Genomic DNA, 21,206 nt, shown 5'->3' with positions numbered 1-21,206 from the left:
GTTTGGCACAGAGCCCCCTGGCCTGCAGAAGCAGACATCCACTTAAAAAGACAAGAAAAAACAAATACCACGAACAAGCAAGCTAAAAAAGTAAAAAAAAAAAAAGCCATTGAATCATATTATGGGGAAAGAGAAGATTGTGATATGAATTCAGAAGAGGAGAGCATTGGCAATATACCCACATCTGAAAACTCAAAAGGGAATATGATCTGGTCTCAAGCCCAAAATGCCCTCCTGGGAGAACTCAAAGAGGATTTTAAAAGCCAAATTAGAGAGGGAAAAGAAAAACTACAGAATCTAACAAGAGAAAATGAATCCTTGAAAAGTAAAATTGACCAAATAGAAAGAGAGATACAGAAGCTATCTGAAGAAAATAATCTGTTAAAAATTAGAATCTTTTAAGTAGAAGCTAATGACTCTATGAGGCATCAAGAATCAGTCAAACAAAATCTAAAGGATGAAAAAAATGCAAAATATCTCACTGAAAAAACAACTGACAGGGAAAATACATCCAGGAGAGATAATTTAAGAATGATTGGTCCACATGAAAGCCATGATCTAAAAAAGAGTCTGGACAACATCTTTCAAGGACTTATTCAGGAAAACTGCCCTGATATCCTAGAACCAGAGGATAAAGTAGTCATCAAAAGAATCCACCCATCACTCCCTGAAAGAGATCCCAAACTGAAAACTCCAAAGAATATTGTAGCCAAATTCCAGAATTATCAGGTCAAGGAGAAAATACTGCAAGCATCCAGAAAGAAACAATTCAAATATCATGGAACTACAGTCAGGATCACACAGGACCTAGCAGCTTCAACATTAAAAGATCAGAGGGATTGGAATATGATATTCCAAAAGGCAAAGGAGCTTGGACTACAACCAAGGATCAACTATCCATGAACATTGAGCATAATCTTTCAGGCAAGGAGGTGGACATTCAATGAAACAAGAGAATTCCAGACCTTCCTGATGAAAAGGCCAGAGCTCAATGGAAAATTTGATCTTTGAATGCAAGACTCTAGACAGGGATAAAAAGGTAAACATGGGAAAAAATTATTTAAAAAATGGGAGAAACCTTGTTATTTCACAAGAGCAAACTGTTTACATCCCTACGTGGGAGGAGGATATTTGCTAATTTTGAGAACGGTATAGTTAGTATGACATCTAAAAGGGATATACACGGACAGGGTGTGGGTATAAATTAACTGATGTGATGATAAAAAAAACTTAATTAAGGGATGAAAAGGGATTGTAATGGGAGAAGAGGTAGGCAGAATAGGAGGCAGAAAAGGATAAATTACATCACATGAAGAGGTACAAAAACATATACTAGAGGGAAAGAAGGCAGAAGGGCAGTGTTTGAGCTTTACTCTCATCAGATTTGCTTCAAGGAAGAAATAACATACTCTGTTAAATATAAAAATAAAACTTGTCCTACAGGCAGTAAGAGGAGAAAGGGGAAAGAAAAAGAGTGGGTGCTTATAAGGGAGATGGGTGGGGCTGAAAGGGAGGGAATATGGAGAGAGGAGGTGGTCAAAAGCAAAACTCTTTTGAGGAGGAGAAGGGAGAAGGGAGAAATAAAAACATAAATGGGGGGAGGGAATGGGATGGAAAAAAAACAGATAGTGATCATAACTGTGAATGTGAATGAGATGAACTCTCCCATAAAACAAAGGCAGATAGTGGAATGGATTAAAAACCAAAATCCTTCAATATGTTGTTTACAAGAAACACATTTGAAACAGAGGGATACATACAGGGTAAAGGTAAAAGGCTGGAGTAAACTATATTATGCTTCAGCTGAAGTAAAAAAAAAAGCAGAGGTAACAATCTTAATCTTAGACAAAGCAAAAGCAAAGATAGATCTAATTCAAAGAGATAAGGAAGGAAACTGTATCTTGCTAAAAGGCACCACAGACAATGAAGTACTATCATTACTTAACACATATGCTCCAAGTGTTATAGCATCTAAATTCTTAGAAAAGTTAGGGGAGTTACAGGAAGAAATAAGACAGTAAAACTATACTAGTAGGGGACCTTGACCTCCCCCTCTCTAAACTTGATAAATCTAACCTCAAAATAAACAAGAAAAAAGTCAAAGAGTTGAATAGAATTTTAGAAAAGGTAGATATGATAGACCTCCGGAGAAAACTAAATAGGGATAAAAAGGATACTTTTTTTTCTCAGTGCTACATGGCACATACACAAAAAGTGACCACGTACTAGGGCATGAAAACCTCTCAATCCAATGCAGAAAGGAAGAAATAGTCAATGTGTCCTTTTCAGGATATGAATGGGCAGTTTTCAGAGGGAGATATTAAAGATATCTATAGGCATATGAAAAATGCTCTAAATCACTATTAATTAGAGAAATGCAAATCAAAACAACTCTTAGGTATCACATTCTCCTGTCATATTGGCCAACATGACAAAATAGGAAAATCATAAATGTTGGGAAGGATGTGGGAAAACTGGAATACTGTTACATTGTTGGTGGAGTTGTGAGCCGATCTAGCCATTCTGGAGAGCAATTTGGAACTATGAGGAAAGGGCTATAAAGATGTGCATACTTTTTGACCCAGCAATACCACTTCTAGGGCTGTATCCTAAAGAGATCATAGAAGTGGGAAATGGACTCATATGTACAAAAATTTTTATAGCAGCTCTTTTTGTGGTGGCAAAGAATTGGAAATCAAGGGCATGCCCATCAATTGGGGAATGGCTAAATAAGTTGTAGTATGTGAATGTAATGGAATACTATTGTGCTATAAGAAATGAGAAGCAGATGGACTTCATAATAACCTGGACAGACCTACATGATATGATGCTGAGTGAGGGGAGCAGAACCAGGAAAACATTATATACAATTACAGACACACATTATCTGTGATGACTAACTTTGATAGACTTGGCTCTTCTCAGCAATAGAAGGTTCAAAAACATCTCTAAAAGACTCATGATGGAAAAAGCTAACCATATCCAGAGAAAGAATTATGGAGTCTGAATGCAGATTGATGCAAACTATTTGCTCTCTTTTTTTCCCTTTTTTCTTCTTTTTAGGTTTTGTTTCTTCTTTCTCATGATTCATTCCATTGGTCATAATTTTTCTTTACAACTTGGCTGTTACATAAATAAGTTGAATGTGAAGGTATACGTAGAACCTATATCAGATTGCATGCCATCTTGCGGGGGGAGGGGAGAGGAGAGGGAGGGGAATAAATTTGGAAATCAAAAATTTGTGGAACTGAGTATTGTAAATCAAAAATAAAAAATAAATTTAAAAAAAGAAAATAGGCAAAGGAAAAAGACTTGGAAACCAAATAGATATTACCAAAAGGCGAAGAGCTGAACACATCCTAGTGTGTGAATGTCATGAAATGTTGTTGCATTGTAAGAGGATGAATGAGAGGAATCAGAAAACCACCTGCAGATCAATGAAGGTCAAGCCAGAGCAGGACAGACCAGAACTAGGAGCATTTTACCAAGAGCAGCACGGGGGGCCACTGTGTTAGGGGGATTGTCTTTGTTCCAGAGGAGCATTATGGTAGAGGGTAGGAGATAGGCCAGAGTACGGAATAGGAAATAAGTGTGGTCCTCAAAGCAAAAGACATCAAACTGCTTAAAAAACAAAACAAGTGGTCAGATTTAATGACCTCTAAGGTCTCCCCTTCCTATCTGAGCCTATCAGTCTCTGAGTTCTGGCTTTGTTATTTATTAACTTTGTGACCTTGGGTGATTCACTTAGTCTCTATTGTTGTTCAGTTCTGGCTGACCCATCATGATTCCATATGAGGTTTCTTGGCAGAGGTACTGTAGTGCTTTGCTGTTTCCTTCTCTAGCTCACCTTACAGATGAGGAAACTGAGTGCAAACAAGGGTTAAGTGACTTAGCCAGGGTCACACAGCTAAGAAACATCTGAGACCAAATTTGAACTTAGAATTTTCTGACTCCAGGTGCAGAATTCTGTCCACTGAGTCACCTAGCTGCCTCTCATCTCTGTTAGCATTTGTTTTCCTATCTGTAGAAATAGTTATAACTCCCTCACAGTATATTCCTGAAGTCATTCTCTCAAGTCCAAATAAATGTGATCTATTATCATGAAGCAATTACTTGAGGCCTCACAGCCCAGGGAACATTTATTCCTTCAATGAATATTTAACAAATGTCTACTGTATGCAGAGCACACAGAGACAAAATGTAGGTAAGACATGACTGTGTGTTTACCTTATCCGGTAAGAAAAGGAGAGGAAGGTGCTTACGAGGGTGGATGAGCAGTTGCATCTCTCACATTGCTCCATGAATCTGGTGGTTGTGGAGGAGAAAACCTCAGGGCCCCCACAGGGGGTTTGGCAAAGGGGATTCCCAGGAAAACATTGACACCTTTGTCAATCTCCTTGATACTGATTTGAGTCCCTTGGATCTGTCCAAATTCAGTGGTCCTGATGAGGTCATCTGCATGATGCCCTGTGAACAGAGGAGAGAAATCCTCAGGGACAGATGGCTGAACTGATGTCCAAATGCCTCCTCTACATCCCCCACAACAACCTTTCTTTTCATTAGAAGGGAATGCAAGCCTCCTCCTATTTATGCCATGATTCTTTTCATTTTGCTTAAAAATCTCCAGCAGTGAGGAACTTACTCCAGAGAAAGACCATTGGCACTTTTAGATAGCTCTGCCACTGACTCAGGAGCTGTCCAGCTTTGGGGATCCGGAGTCTCAAGATCAAAGCAACTGCTCCCCATCCCACCACCAGCCCAGCTTAGGGAACCACAGAGCTAATAATCAGTGGCATACAGTTTATCAGTACAATGCAATTGAACAAAGACTTAACAAGCACCTACTATGGGCAATGCCCTCAGTTCCAAATTGAGGATAAAATAGCAGGAATTTGCATTTTCCTAGAGAACAATGACCTATGCACCAATAACTAGGAATACAAGGGAGAGGCATAAAAGAGAGTTCCTGGTAAAGAGCTAGGAAAATACATGAGGAGGGTCAGGAAAAGCTCTGAAACAAGTGGCAGAACCACCCTGGGTCTTTAATGTACAATCTTCAACAGAACTAGACTGGGGAAAGTGCTTTCCAGGCATGACAATGACAACAGACAAAGAAGGGAGACAGAAGATGGGAGGAGAAGAAAGGCAGATGGAAAATGGTTACATTGGGCTACAGTATGTGTCAGGAAGACTCATCTTCCTGAGTTCAAATTCATCCTCAGATACTTACAAGCCCTGTGACCCTGGACAAGTCATTTCACCTGTTTGCTCTCACTTTCCTCATCTGTAAAATGAACTGGAGAAGGATATGGCAAACCAATTCCAGTATCTTTGCCAAGAAAACCCCAAATGGAATCACCAAAAGTCAGACATGATTGAAAAACGACTGAACAACAACACAACAAATGTGAATAGAGTAGTAGGTGATAAGGCTGGATGCACAGACTTGGGCCCAGAGGATAGGGGTTCTAATCACAGTTCTCCCATTTACTGCCTGTGAGAACTTGGTACAATTCCTTTCCCTTCCCTAAGCCTGTTTCTCCTCTTTGATTAAATGGGAAAAAAGTACAAAGGGAATTGAGTTCATTGATCCTTAAGGTTCCTCCCAGATTCCCATCCTAGAGACCAAGAGCTACAGACTGCTGAACTGTCAGGGCACATGGCCACACTCTTCTTGGATCAGAAGAACAAGGATCAGGCATACTTTTGAAAGACTAGCACTCCCCTTTTAACTAAGGAGATCAAATATCAAATATCGGTAGCCCAATATGAAATGCAAGGGAGTGACTTTAACATACATCAGGCGGGTTTCAGTTTCTCTTGTATAAAAATAGTGGTTTGGGAGGATCAAAACAAAGAAATAACCCAAAGCCTCCAGTCTCTGGGATACGAACTCACTATTTGATAAAAACTGCTGGGAAAACTGGAAAACAGTATGGCAGAAACTAGCCATAGACCAACATCTCACATCACATACCAAGATGATTTAGATATAAAGGGGCATACCATAAAAAAAAATTAGGAGAGCAAGGTATAATTTACCTGTCAGATCTATAGAGAAGGGAAGAATTTATGATCAAACAAGAGCTACAGAATAGCATAAAATGCAAAATAGATCTTTTCCATTATGATAAATTTAAAGGTTCTGCACAAACAAAACAAACACAATCAAGATTAGACCAAAAGGAGAAAAATGGGAAACAATTTTTACATCAAGTGTTTCTGATAAAGGCCTCATTTCTCTAATACATAGAGAACTGAGTCAAATGTATCAGAATACAAGTCCTTCCCCAACTGATAGATAGCCAAAGTGTATGAACAGTCAGTTTCCAAAGGTGAAATTAAAACTACCTATAGCCATAAAAAAATGTTCTAAAACACTAGTAGTTAGACAATTATAGGAATAATACAACATTGTCTGTATCCCAAAGAGATCTCAAAAAGGGGAACAGACCCACAGGTACAAAAATGTTTATAGCAACTCTTTTTGTGGTGCCAAAGACTTGGAAATTGTGGGCATGTCCATCAGTTGGGGAATAGCTAAAGTTGTGGAATATGAATGTAATTGAATACTGAGAAATGATGAGCAGACAGATTTCAGAAAAACTGAAATGAACAGAAACAAGAGAACATTGTCCATAGTAATTGCAAAATTATACAATGATTTACTATGAATGACTCAGCTCTCTTCAGCAATACAATGATCCAAGACAATTACAAAAGACTCATGATAGAAAAATTGCTATCCATACGCAGAGAAAGAATTATGGAATACGAATGCAGATCAGAGCTTGCTATTTTCACTTTTTTGGTGACTTTTCCCTGTTGTTCTTCTGCTTTCACAATATGACTAATGTGGGTATATGTTTACATTATTCCAAATGTATAACCTATATCAGATTGCTTGCCATCTTGGGGGGGGGGGAAGAAGGAGAGAAGAAAAAATTTGAAACTCAAAATCTTATAACAAATGAATGTTGAAAATTATATTTACATGTAATTGGAAAAAAAAATGTAAAAGGAAGGAAAGAAGGAAGGAAGGAAGGAAGGAAGGAAGGAAGGAAGGAAGGAAGGAAGGAAGGAAGGAAGGAAGAAAGGAAGGAAGGAAGGAAGGAAGAAAGGAAGGAGATAAAGAAGTAAACTGTGCCACATTTTCTCATGAAAATGAAGAGATCCTATTTCCAGTCTAAAAAGATCCTCCCCTCAATCTTCACTGTTGTCAACCTCCTTGAAAATGACTCACCTTTCCCTCCCTCCCCATCCTATCAGAAGCTGATAGAAGTTTTCATATATATAACCTACACAGAGAGGGCATCAATTTCTCAGCAGTAAACCTAGTTTCACCCCCTGAAATCAAACTAGCAATAATCCTTCAGCCCCAGCCCACCCAACCCAATCATTCAGTGAGGTCAACAAGAGAAAAAAAAATGCACGAGCCCCATATCTCGAATGAGAAAATCAAAGAACTCCTCCCATGTCCTCCCAGAAATCATTCCCTAATCTGGGTCAGCCTGGCACAGCTGCTTACCTGGGACTTGAATCAGGAGGCCCAATATCTCCAAAGTCAGGACCTTGGGCAGCAGGGAAGTCTTCCACATCTTTCTCTCAGCACAGCTATCAGGTTATGCCAAATCAGATGCCAGGCCTATCCTTTAATACAAAAAGAACTGGATCAAAGGGCACTCCAAGGAAACTGGGCTAAGAGGTCCTTAAAGCACTACCTCCTCATAACTTGTCTTAGATGTGTTTGAAAAAAAATTTTTAGATTGAATCTCTAAAGGCTAAAGACAGATCTGAAAATCTGTCTATACAGTAGCAACATGCTGGTATGTGTATAATAACAAGCTCTCAGGGAAAAAAAACCAAATATATCCATGACACACTCTTAAATATAATCTCTATTAGTAACATTGTTTCCAATACTTTCTTAAGTCTATATAATCAACAAAATGATGAATCAAGCCCTGAATTGCAGGATTTTCTGATTTCAGAGAGGCAAATTTGATAATGGGTTCACAAAAGCCAGTTAGTGCTGCCCCTACCACTTCAGCTGAAGTGTTAAGGGTCAAAATTCAAATTACACAACCTAACCACCCTCCCCCCCCCCCAGTCTCTGGTGATTTCTATGACCTTTCCCCCTTGAAGCTCTTCAGGTCATTGGTTTTTCTTCCTGACCCCATTTGGGGTCTCCTTAGCAAAGATACTGAAGTGGTTTGCCATTTCCTTCTCCAGCTCACTTTACAAATGAAGAAACTGAAGCCAACAGGGTCAAGTGACTTCCCCAGGGTCATACAGCTACAAAGTATGTGAGGCAGCATTTGAACACATAGTGCTAAACTCTGGGAATATAAATACCAGCAGAAAGACAGTCCTCTGGGAGCTTACGTTCTGATGGAGGGAAACAGTATATTAAACGATGGGGGAGGGGCAGAAGAAAGGGGAAGAGAAGAAGGCACCATTCAGAAAGTATCAAGAGAGTAAGGAACATGGTATAGAGAGGAATGAAGACACTTTTGGCTAGGGCCTGCTCCTTAAAATGGAGGTTTCAAAGGCTCCCATCAGGCAGAGCCCAGCACCTATACAGGCCACCCATTCCTTAGTACATCTTTCCTGGCATCAGGCCTAATTTTGTCTCTTTGCAACATCCCCCCAATCTTGCTGGTCCTGCCATTTGGGAATCAAACAGGCCAAGTCTAATCCCTCCTTCTCATTATGATCTTTCAAGTGTTAAGACCAAGGGTGCTTTTACCCTCATCAAACCAATGTGATTCAAATTCTTAAAAGGTATGAGGCAAGATCTCCACAGTGATCATTCCACACTAGTCCCTGCATGACCACTTCTCAGGTATGTTACAGAGGATGGTTCTTGTCCAGGTAGAAGTGGTTCTAGATAGCTTCTCAGATATCTTTTCATCCTGAGGCTTTCTTGTTGGGCCAGTCTCCACCCACTCTCCTATTGAGCACTTGGATCTGCCAATGAAGCCCCAAGTAAATACACAACATGGCTCCAAGAACCTTCCTAGGGAAGTGGGAATCTCTTTCAATGGATCCATTAGGGGCTCGATGCCATTAAATGTACTCAATCATAGCCAATTCCTGCCAAGGTAGAATGTGGTTAGAACTAAAAGTGGATAGAAAGGGGAAAGGAAGAGGCCCTCCTACCCTCAGTTTTCCCATCTGTAAAATCAAGGGTTTAGAAAGATGGAAACAGCCATTTTAAGAAGCTACTATGTACCAGACCTTGAGTTAATACTTTACAAGTATCTCATTTGATCCTCAGAACTCCCCTGGGAATTACATGCTATTGTTATCTCCCCTATTTTAAGGTTGAGACAGTTGAGGAAACTGCCCAGGGTCATGCACCTGGTAAGCATCTGAGACCAGATTTGAACTGAGGTCTTCTTGACTCCCAACCCATTGCTCTAACCACTGTACCACCTTGCTGCCTCTAGGCAGCTGGGGAAGAGAGTCACAGTGTATACAGGAGGTCATAGAAAGTCAGAAAAGCACTGAGACTATGGCTGGCCTATGGAGCGGTTACAGCCTTGTCTGGGTGTGGTAAAATACAGTCTGAGCCATAGCAATTGGTAGTCAGAGTGACTGACTTGGTGAGTGAAAACCAGTTACGTTATGTGAACGAGCTTACCCCCTCCCTATGCCAGCTGCAACCTCTTACCTGAGAAAGGCCTGAAACCTGGATCCGCCAAACAGGAGAAAGACATTTTTGACCCACAGTGAGTTAAACTTCCATAATGCTTTGCACGCATTGACGTAACAGGAATGTTTTGCTTTGTTCTCTGAATGAACGCAAACCCTCCTGCTGGATTTTCCTGACTGGGAACATTCTTCTGCCCAGGACATGGCCCACCAGACATTTCCTTATCTTTTTATTGCCCTCACTTATTAGAGGTACTATATTAACACCCCTTATTTAAGACATCCTATATTTATAGTTGGCAAAAATTAGAAATCCTGGGGCCCCACTCTTTGTTTTATAAAACTATATTTTTGGCTAACAAAGGACACAGGCATCCTGAACCAGGAAGGGAGAGAGGGGTAAGAGGGAATTGCTCTGAAGATATAAGGTAGTCTTTGCCTATCTTGCCTGGAGCTCATTTTCACAATACACCAGCTTTCAGAGAAATAAACATGCACATACAGTTGAATTTTGTTTGTCTTTCTCAGAACAAACTCTGCAAATATTGATGGTTAACCCTGAAAAGAGAGCAACAAGAGCTGTTCATATTTCATGTCTAATGGATTTTGTGTGGTCTATAAGTGTGTGCACATTCCAAGTGCCAGTGATGAGTAGAATTATCTTTGCAGACATTTTTGTACATTTCTTTGTGTTTTGACTTCAGAGTAGGATTCTCCACTTGTCATGGTAATCAGGCCAGGGTTGGGTAAGCAGACAATTTTTAGGGCATCTTTTCTAGCCCCTTCCTCACATGAGAAGGTGATCAGTGTGATCCTTAAAAGGCTGCTCAGATACCCAGGGGGCTGCCAAATCCCACTGCTGCTTCCTGTAAGAAGCCACCCTATGGCCTGGGCTGCCTGTGTACAAGACTGTGACTACAGCTTGCAGTGTATCCAAACCTGCTGCTTCATCACTTACCCATTGCCACAGGACTTTGAAATAGGTATTGTTGTGCCAAAAAAGGCTAGTGAGACCCGGATATAAATTTGGACATGGATTTATTCAAGCACCCGACTGTTTGGAGTAATTATTCAAATCGAAAAGCCCCAAGCAAGGGAAGAGAAAGGGTACTTAAAGGGAAAGAAAACAATTAGATTTCCGTGGAGATGGGGACACAAACAGTGGGGTCCATGGAGATGGGAGTACAAACAGTGGGGTCCATGGAGATGGGAGTACAAACAGTGGGGTGAGCTGGGGCAAGAAGGAGAAACTGGAGGGGGGCAGGGCATAACAGTATGACAGTAAAATGTTATAGGTGGTGTCTTTTGATTCTTGCATAAATTGGATTTAAGTGAGGCAGACTTGCATGACATCATTGGCCTCACTCTCTCCTCCAGAGTCATCACAGTCCAGGGGCAGGACAGAATCAATACAACTTGTGATGGCTAAAGATGCAGTGTATGACCTTGGCATCTTTGATGTCTAACCAAGCCCTAAGTGCTCCACAGCGCCTGCTTCAGCTGCCTTCATGGCCATTGGAACAAATTGTTCTCATTTGCCCATTCCACCAAGACAAGACACCACCTAACTCACCAATGGGTTTCAGACTCCTTGATTACTCTCAACCTGGTTCAGCCCATCAGATGAAATGGTTTACCAGGGTGTGGCTGCTGCACATGCTACAGCTTCTTGGAGGCACACATAAGAGTTGGGTGGAACAGGTGGACACCAAAGGTGGAAAGCAGCCCTGAAAAGGGGTCAGCAGCCATCACACCAGTGATGGCAGTTCTCCCTGAACACCCTATACCCCCAATATTGAATTAGTTGTGTAAGGACTGGTCCATTAAAGCATTGTTGATGGAGCTGTGAATTGGATCAACAATTTTGGGAAATGATTTGAAATTAATAGTAATATTAGCTAATAATAGCTAGCATTTGTTTAATGAAATTAATAATAATAATGGCTAATAATAGCTGACATTTGTCTGATAAAAGGTTTACAAAGTGCTTTACAGGTTTTGTCTCATTTGATCCTCACAAGAAGTCTGAAAGGTAGATACTGTTATTATGTCCATTTATAAATAAGGAAACTGAGGCAAACAGAAGTTAATCCACTTACCAGGGTCACACAATTAAATGGAGGTTGGATTTGAATTCAGTACTTCCTGACTCCAGGTCCAGCATTCTAGCCATTGCACTACCTACTTGCTTAACTATGCAAACAAAGGGACTTAAGCATCCATAACTTTTGAATGCAAGGTCAAAGTTGTACTAAGAGGCTGAAGGTTAGCAAGGAGTAGCTCTAGGACTGTCATTGGACTGTGGAATGGTTAGAGACTTATCTGAGTATAGACTGAGCTGCTTGTCAATAGTTAGAGTGACTGACCATGAGTGAAGATAGAAAGAACAGCACTGGGAGGAGACAGTGCATTCAGTGTGAGAGGATTCCAAACCCAGCTCTTTATCTACTGCTCTCCCAGCTCCCTTTTAGTGAGTGTGTGGGAGAAAGTGTGGAAGGAATAGTTTTGCTTCTGGTTGTCTGCGGCAGCATGGAGAGCTGAGGTGGATTTAGCCTGATCCCTGAAAGCCCTCCAGAATCCAGCTGCTTTATGGCACTTTCCAGCCCAGCTACCTGCTAAAATTTGCTATTATATGACTCCTGACCCCTGCCTCGCAGATTTTGACATGTGTTTCTCCATGCTGGGAGGGCATCCCCTTCTCATCCTTCTTGGCAGAGATTTTAACTTTTTTTGAAATTACAGCTCAGGTTCTACCTTGTACATGGTACCATCCCTGCTGCCTCTCCCTATTGATGCTCTCTCTGCCGCTATCTCTTCGTCTTTCTCTCTGTCTGTGTCCCTGTCTCTCTAGCTCTGCATCTTTATCGCTATATGTCTTATTTTGCATATAATTTGTATTTACTTACATATATACTGTGTTCTCCCAATCCCTTGAAGACAAGGAGTCTTTCATTCTTTTCCTTCATTCTTTCCTTCATTTCTTCCCATTATTTTCTTCTCTCTCTCTCTCTCTCTCTCTCTCTCTCTCTTATTATACCCCCAGCTCCTAGCTCAATGCCCTACGTGCAGTGGATTTTTAATAAATGTTTGTTGCAATGAATTGAATTAAATTGTATGGGGGCAAATGACAACAAGCTTCTTCCTGCCTGGGATTTGGAGACTTGGTGTTGAACAGGTCAAAGAGGAATAAGGCAACTTCCCTGAAGCCATTTGAGTTCCATTTTACAGATGCCCAAAACTATCATGGAAAAATTGGTCAAAACCATCCAACCCCATCTAGTATCATGTAGTATAGTGAATTCTGCTGGTGGTATATTTATTCCCTTCATATGCTTTGTGGAACATATTATACCATTTATATCATTTTTTTTATTTCAACCAGACCCAGAGCCTGAATTAATGAGTAAATGGAAGAAGATCCACGACCTGGGCTTCTTTGTTCTCTAAAGTTTGCTCAGAAAATACCCTTACCTCTGTCAACAAGGCCAGATCAGACTGACCTAAGGACATTCTTACCCCTGTTAGCCATTAAGGGATGAGACCCTAATCCCGAGAAGACCACCTCACTTAATATTCTATGGGTATATACTATGTTATGGAATGTTAATGAGACACAGAGATGCTGGGCCGTGGTTTTAACTGACCTTTGTCAACATTCTTTACAACCCTATTCCATTAAGGGAAATCTTTGTCTTGTGGTTAAATATACATGAAGATCATAAATTTGAGTAACATGCTGAATTGTGATTGTTCTAAAAAAATATATAAAACCTGTTCATATTCTGTACAAGTCAGTCAGACTCTGTCTGGCTCACTCCATGATCATGTCTGTCTGCTATGTTTAAAGGGAATAAATGGATAAATAAATAAACAATATGAATTTTTCTATCACATAGCTCTGTTGTTTCCTTCAACCAAATTTTCAGGTTTAACAACTTGTACAGATACTTATTAGTTGCTCCATTAAGACATAAACTCCTGGAAAGTTGGGATTGTTTCATTCTTTGTATTTGGATCCTGGCTCCTGGCATAGCATCTAGCACTTAGTACATACTTAGTAAATGTCTGTTATTTGCTCAGTATCCTACCCCTCCCCACCTCATTAGATCATAAGCTCCTTGAGGAAAAATGCATCTCACCTAAATTTTGTGTGCCTTCCATCCATCCATCATAATCCTCTGCACATAGCTGACAAGATACACCTTTGGGGTATTGTGCCATACTACTGAGAAGCAACAACCAGTGCCATAGAAAGAGGGCTCGTCTTGAAGCCAAGGAAAACCTGGGTTTATAATCCTACTCTATCATATACCAGGTGGGGAGGAGGGGCACCTCCAGTCATTCTGATCTGTATCTTGGCACTGGACTCAGATGGCTCTGGAGGAGAAAATGAGGCTGGTGAATTTCTTAAAATCCAATTCACTTGCAAGTCCTGCTATTACCTTCCTGGTTTCATGGTCCTCTTTGTAAACAAAGGAAAAACAACAACCTGTGAGTAGTCTCAGCAGCCCCACTGGGGACTCAACTCGCCAGTTCCAGTTGGACAATGCAGCTCCTTTCTCCCTTCTGCCTTCTCCCTTCCTTTCCTTTCTGCAGAGAGCCCGATTCCAATTGGCTGCTGCAATGTTAATGGAATATAAGATCTTCCCTGTCCATTAATAGGCCTATGTGAACACATGTGTTCAATCACAGATGTGATACACTCTGAGTCACATGGAACCCATGGGGGGAGGAACTTGCTTAAATGGAAATCTTGCTTAGGGAAAGCTTGCTTGCAGGAAGGCTTTCACACCTTTTGGTACTAAGCTAAATAGGCACTGAATCATGAGGGTTGTGATGCCTTCTCACTCTGAGCCTATTAGCCAAAATTGTATATATATTCTGAGTTTGGTCTTTTGCTTTGGGCATTTGCTCATGAGAAGAACCTTTTGATTCCCTGGACAAGATTCTGAGTAGCCATTTGTTCAGAGCCCCCAACTACTCAGATGTATCTGTGCTCCCCCAATTTCAGTGTTGTATGTAGATGGTTTTATTACCTTTTTCAGACAGCTGGAACCCTGTCTGTTGGTCTTTGTGCTGATTTCTCTGCTTGTATTTTCTCCACTTTCAGGGTGCTGATCTTTCCCCTGAACTAGTAAATGTAATTAAAGTAAGATTGTTGACCCCTTTAAGGGTATCTTTCCTTTAAAAGCAGATCAAAGAACCTGTACTAGCAGGCCATCCTGGGTATGCTAGGGTGCTTGCTGTTACAGCTGACCACATTGTTTGAATGCCAAATGCACACTTGCCTAAAGGACTACTTATGGAGGACTCACACAGAGCAAGTATTCACATGATGGTCATAAAAAGGGATACAAGGGCACTCTCAAGGACTTCATTAAGAATTTTGTTATTGATTATATGATATGGGAGACACTGGTACAGGATTGTTCAGTGTGGTGTGCCCTCATCAGAGAAGGTGCTTTGCTCTTTGAGCAAATCAGAATTGAAGTGACTCAAAAGAAATGTGGCATGTGCAAATTGAGAAAATCCACTCCAAATGTTCATATGGACTATTTATGCCTGACCTGAGGTAGAGCATTCTGAGCTCATATTGTTCTGATCAGCCACAGTCAGACACACAGTTACTTGACTCTAACATAGTGATTTCCTTTTGGTCCTCTTCAGGAAAGAAAGACAATCATATATACATGCACAGGCACACATACACAGAAAAGAGATCCATTTGGTCATTGTTTGGGCCCTTGTGGTTCAGAGTGAATGTAAATAGCAACTGTTTCTGCTCTGGCCAGAAACCCTGAGAGTATTCCCCTCCTAGATTGATGTTTTATTTTTTTACCAAGTAAAAGAGGTCATTTATTACCTCATTTCTTACCTATCCTTAATAACCAAATGGGTGTTGACTCAGTCAAACTGAGATGTAGGAAAGACCTTAGCTTCAATGGTCCAAGGTACCCTACTACCTCTGGGGCCATCTACAGTCATCCAGATCTATATCTTGCTGCTGGGCCCAGATGGCTCTGAGGGAGAAAGTGAGGTTGGTGATTCTACACAGCCCTCTCTAATTTAAATCCAATTCACTTACAAGTCATAGAATCACCTTTCTCATGTCAAGGTCCTCTTTGAGACCAAAGGACAAACAACCTATTAGTAGTACCAGCTACCCCACAGGGGACCCAACTGGCCAGTCCAAGTTTGTCAACGCAGCTCCTTCTTTCCCCTTTTCCCCCCTTCCATTCCCTTTCCTCCCCTCTCCTCCCATTACCTTCCCTTCCATTCCTTTCCTCCTTCCTCTGCCTCTATCCACCTATGGTATAATACCCTTACATATAGCTGCTCTGCCCAAACGAATATAAATTTTGATAGCTTAAGCCTCACAAACTATCTTGGGATTTATAGGCTAGATTTCATGTTCAGGACCAGACCTTAAAACCAAATCACTCTGGTTCTCATCAATTGACCCACAATAGGTTCTAGTCCAAGGTCCACCTGGTCATTGTTTGGGCCCTGATTGCTCAAAGTGAATGTCAACAGCAACTCTTTCTGTTTTGGCCAGAAACCCTGAGAGTCTTCCCCTCCCAGATTGATTTTTTTAATTAGGTAAAAGAAGCCATTCTTTTCCTCATTTCTTACCTAGCCTTAGGTACAGAATGGGCATTGCCTTAGTCAAACTGAGACCTGGGAAAGACCATAGCTTAAAAAGACCAAGGTTTCCCACTGCATCTGGGGACATATCCAGCCATCCTGATCTAAATCTTGCCACTGGAATCAGGTGGCTCTTGATGAGAGAATGAGGCTGCTGACTTTGCACAGTCCTCTCTCATTTAAATCCAATCCAATTGTAAGTCATGTCATCACCTTCCTGATGTCAAGGTCCTCTTTGAGGATGAAGAACAAACAACAGCAATAGAAGAGGATTCTTGCTTAGGTATGGGTTGGACTAATGGTCCTGGCACTCCCTTCTAATTTTGCAATTCTATCACCCTGCCAATGTTCACCCAATGGAGAGTAGTACCTGCCAATGTGACATGCCAAGCAAACAAAGGACATGGCTCTCAGAACCTTGCCTGGGTTGTTTGCTTTCCAATGACATCATGCCAAGAATTGGCCACAGGGCAATGGGAGGCCATTTCAATAGCTGTTACAGGAGCTGGGACTGGATCTTTTTAAACGAATCTAGCTCAACCAGCTTCCTCTGAGCTGGAATTCATCTAGAATTATGTCTAGGTGAAAAGAGAAAAGGGATTCTTCCAAGAGACTTAAGGTTCTATGGTATGGTGAATGAATGGAACACTGGACTTGGAATCAGGAAGACCTGAGTTCAAATTCTGACCAGACACTTGGTTGATTGGTTGTGGTTCTACATTCTCAAAGAGGACCAAAATGACATTATTGGGATCAAGTCAAGGTATAGTGTGTCTGTCTGTGACTGAGCAGACCAATGTTAGCTCAGAACGCTCTACCACAGTTCAGATGCAAATAGTCCCTATGAACACTTGGAGTTGGAGATGTCACTAAATTGGTGCATTTCAAGCTTCCTTTGAGCTACTGCAACTCTACTTCACTCATAGAGCTCAGCCTCTTCTTTGATGTGGGCACACCATGCTGGGTGGTCCTTTGCCAGTGTCTCCCACCTCATGCAATCAATTCCAAAGTTCTTAAGAGAGAACTTGAGAGTGTCTTTAGTGTCTGTTTCACTTTGGACAAGGCATTTTCCTTCTCTGGGTCATGGTGTTCATTCTTGTTCAATAATTTCTAATTTCCCTTTTGACTCTAAATCAATCATTCAATCAATCATCAAGCATTAATTCTTTCCCTATCAAGTGCCCCAGTGATACAATGACAGCAAATGAAGCCATCTCCACTAAAATTCTATGAAATGAAGTAGGAATTTTTTTCCTCTAGAGACAGGGTGGACTGACAGGTCTCATCAGATTCCTACTGTCTCAGTACTAGAAGGTTGCATTCAAATGAGATGATATTTGTAAAAGTGTTTCGTTAGCACAGTGGCTCGCATATGGTAGGGACTATATTAATTCTTTTTTCCTTCTGGATATCATTTACATTCACCTCCCATAGTGGTAATGAGAAAGAGACAAAGTATTTTATTCAAAACTGCAATATACTTCAGCTGAAACCAAGGAACTACTCAAAGAAAATGATTGGGCATCATTAGTCTGCAACAATTGCAAAAACTATTATGCTTAGAGATCACAACTCCATGTGGACTTTTTCAGACTGTGATTCCTTCATGTTCTGAGGCACAGTCTTGGCCCAGAACTCCCACTTATCCCTCTTCAGGCTCTTGTCCACAGACAACTGCAAATTCAGCTGCAGGTACTCTTCCTTTTGGTCATAGACTGGCCAGTGAATAAGGTCTGCACCATTTAGGTAAAGGGTCCCTGGAAGGAAAAACCAAACATTTAGACCAGAAAGGGGCCACTTCGTTGGCAAGTTTAGTAAGCCATCATCAGCTCAGCCTGGGAACCAAGAACCAAGCCTGAAAGTAAGGGTCAGTTGGCAGTGGTAGCACTCATAGAGAGACTTATTCACCCATCCTTAAGCACCTTGGTCTTCATCTTTCATGTTGAGCCTTTCTAATGCACCACAGGTGGAAGGTCCAAAGAGTGAAAGGTCTCCCTTAAGGAATAGGTACCCAAATCAGTTATTGAACTCATATCATCAGACTCCTTTTCAATGGGGCAGCTAGGTGGTACAGTGGATAGAGCCAGACCTGGATTCAGAAAGACCTAAGTTCATATCCAGCCTCAGATACTTATTTTCTGTGGGACCCTGGGCAAATCCCTTAATCCTCTTTGCCTCTGTTTCCTCATATATAGAATGGGCTAGAGAAGGAAATGGCAAACTCTTCCAGTATCTCTGCCAAGAAAACTCCAGATGACGATATAAGGAATCAAACGCAACAATATTGGACTCAAAGTTCAAGACTCTTGCCACTACCACTGGCCCAAATGTTTCCCAAGGGGGAAGAAAAGTTTTGAGCTTCAAGGGTGGTGTAGTGAGTCAAGAAAATTGCTGATCTTTCTTGTTTTCCTTTCAAGATGCTCATTTGTAGGGGGAGTCTTCCAGAGCAATGCCTCCTCCAACCCTGGCCATGAAATTGGGGAAGGGCTACAATGTCCACCAGACTTTTCATCTGGGTTGAGATAACTTTTTTCTGAACAAATTTCAATCATGAAACTTCTACATAAGTGGGAAACCTTTATATGCCTAGGAATTGGAACTATCCCACAGAGAAAGCATTGGGAAACCAAGGGCCAGCTTTCTCACCCATGATGGGCAAAGTTTGCCCAGTAGCTCATTATCCTGTGGCTCAGAACTTTTTACTCTTCTGTTCCCTCTCCTAAAAATAGGAACATAAAAAGAAACATCTTGGTTAAGGTCAAAACGCAGACCCAAAGTCCTCTTTTGTCCAGTCCCCAGCTCCAACCATCTAGTCAATCCTGCTCTGGCCACTGACCTTATCTTCCTCCAATAGCTTCCCTCATGTCACTCCCTTCCCAGATGAGCCTACTCTGCCTGGCTCCATAACTGAGTCTCTCCCCCAAAATCAAAGTTTTGCACCTGGCCTGGAAATCAAGAAGACCCAAGTTCTAATCCAGCCTCAGACACTGATCAGATGGGTGAAACTGGGCAAGTCAGTTAACCTCTGTCTGCCTTTGTTTCTTTGTTTGAAAAAAAACAGGAATTTCATTTGAAAGATAGAACCTGCATGGTGGGGTGGAGCCAAGATGGCAGCTGGAAAGAAGGGACTAGCATGAGCTCTCCACCAAGTCCCTTGAAAAACCTATAAAGAATGGCTCTGAACCAATTCTAGAACTGCAGAACACACAAAATAGCAAAAGGAAGCAGGGTTACAGCCCAGGACAGCCTGGATGGTTGCTGGGTGGGGTCTATCATGCACGGAACTGGGAGCAGAGTAGAGCAGAGCAGAGCCCAGCATGGGACGCGAGGACCAACTGGACCAGGAGCTGGGTGGAGCAGGCCCTACCACCCTGAATTAGTGAGCTGTGTCAGTTGCCAGACTTCTCAACTCACAAACACCAAAGACAACAGAGAAGGTTAGTGGGAAAAGCTGCTGGGGACAGGGGGATAGAGTTCCCAGTTCAGCCACCTCCCCAGGGGCAGCAGAGGTGAGACAGCTATAGAACGGCAGCTGCAGTTGCTTCTGGCCCCAGGCCCACCTGGTGGGAGCAATTAAGTGGTGGATCAGAGTAGGAGTGCAGAGCCTGCTGAAGATCTGAGTCCAGTCCGGGTTGGGAGTTCTTGGGGAAGGAGGAGTGCTGGTGTGGCAGAGCTGGCTGTGATAGCTCTGAAAACAACAGTGCATCCCCTCAAGCTTGGAACAAAGTACTCTTTACAAGCAGTCATACCCCGCTGAAAAACTCAAGGGTCAAGTAAGTTGGCTGGGAACATGGCCAGGCAGTGAAAACACACTCAGATTCAGTCTCAGACTTTGGAATCTTTCTTTGGTGACAAAGAAGACCAAAATATACAGCCAGAAGAAGTCAACAAAGTCAAAGAGCCTACAACAAAAGCCTCCAAGAAAAACATGAACTGGTCTCAGGCCATGGAAGAGCTCAAAAAGGATTTGGAAAAGCAAATTAGAGAAGTAGAGGAAAAATTGGGAAGAGAAATGAGACGGATGCGAGAAAACCATGAAAAACAAGTCAACAGCTTGCTAAAGGAAACCCAAATAAATACTGAAAAATACACTGAAGAAAACACCACCTTGAAAAATAGACTAATTCAAATGGCAAAAGAGCTCCAAAAAGCCAACGAGGAGAAGAATGCCTTGAAAGGCAGAATTACCCAAATGGAAAAGGAGGTCCAAAAGACCACTGAAGAAAATACTACCTTAAAAATTAGATTGGAGCAAGTGGAAGCTAGTGACTTTATAAGAAATCAAGATATTATCAAACAGAACCAAAGGAATGAAAAAGTGGGAGACAATGTCAAATAACTCATTAGAAAAACCACTGACCTGGAAAATAGATCCAGGAGAGATAATTTAAAAATGATTGGACTGCCTGAAAGCCATGATCAAAAAAAAGCCTAGATATCATCTTTCAAGAAATTATCAAGGAGAACTGCCCTGATATTCTAGAGCCACAGGGCAAAATAGAAATTGAAAGAATCCACAGATCACCTCCTCAAATAGATCCCAAAAAGTAATCTCCTAGGAATATTGTCGCCAAATTCCCAGATCAAGGAGAAAATACTGCAAGCAGCCAAAAAGAAACAATTTGAGTATTGTGGAAACATAATCAAAATAACCAAAGATCTAGCAGCTTCTACATTAAGAGATTGAAGGGCTTGGAATATAATATTCTGGAGGTCAGTGGAGCTAGGATTAAAACCTAGAATCACCTACCCAGCAAAACTGAGTATCATGCTCCAAGGCAAAATATAGATTTTCAATAAAATAGAGGACTTTCAAGCTTTCTCAGTGAAAAGACCAGAGCTGAATAGAAAATTTGATTTTCAAACACAAGAATCAAGAGAAGCATGAAAAGGTAATCAAGAAA

General features: G+C 41.4%; 1 protein-coding gene across 1 annotated transcript in view; it reads right to left on the bottom strand.

Moving 5' to 3' along the window:
* Positions 1-7,786, bottom strand: part of LOC118840810 (cocaine esterase-like) — a 47,368-nt gene extending 39,582 nt beyond the window's left edge. Inside the window, exons 1-2 of the mRNA XM_036748161.1 lie at positions 7,529-7,786; positions 4,263-4,467 (exon numbers count right to left, since the gene is read on the bottom strand). Coding sequence (XP_036604056.1) covers positions 4,263-4,467; positions 7,529-7,598 — 275 coding nt within the window. The 5' untranslated portion in view covers positions 7,599-7,786. The remainder of the gene's footprint in view (positions 1-4,262; positions 4,468-7,528) is intronic.
* Between the last annotated feature and the right edge of the window lie 13,420 nt (positions 7,787-21,206).

This window comes from Trichosurus vulpecula, chromosome 3 (assembly GCF_011100635.1).
Source record: "Trichosurus vulpecula isolate mTriVul1 chromosome 3, mTriVul1.pri, whole genome shotgun sequence".
Classification (NCBI taxonomy): Eukaryota; Metazoa; Chordata; class Mammalia; order Diprotodontia; family Phalangeridae; genus Trichosurus; species Trichosurus vulpecula.
This window is presented reverse-complemented; position numbering and strand designations above follow the sequence as displayed.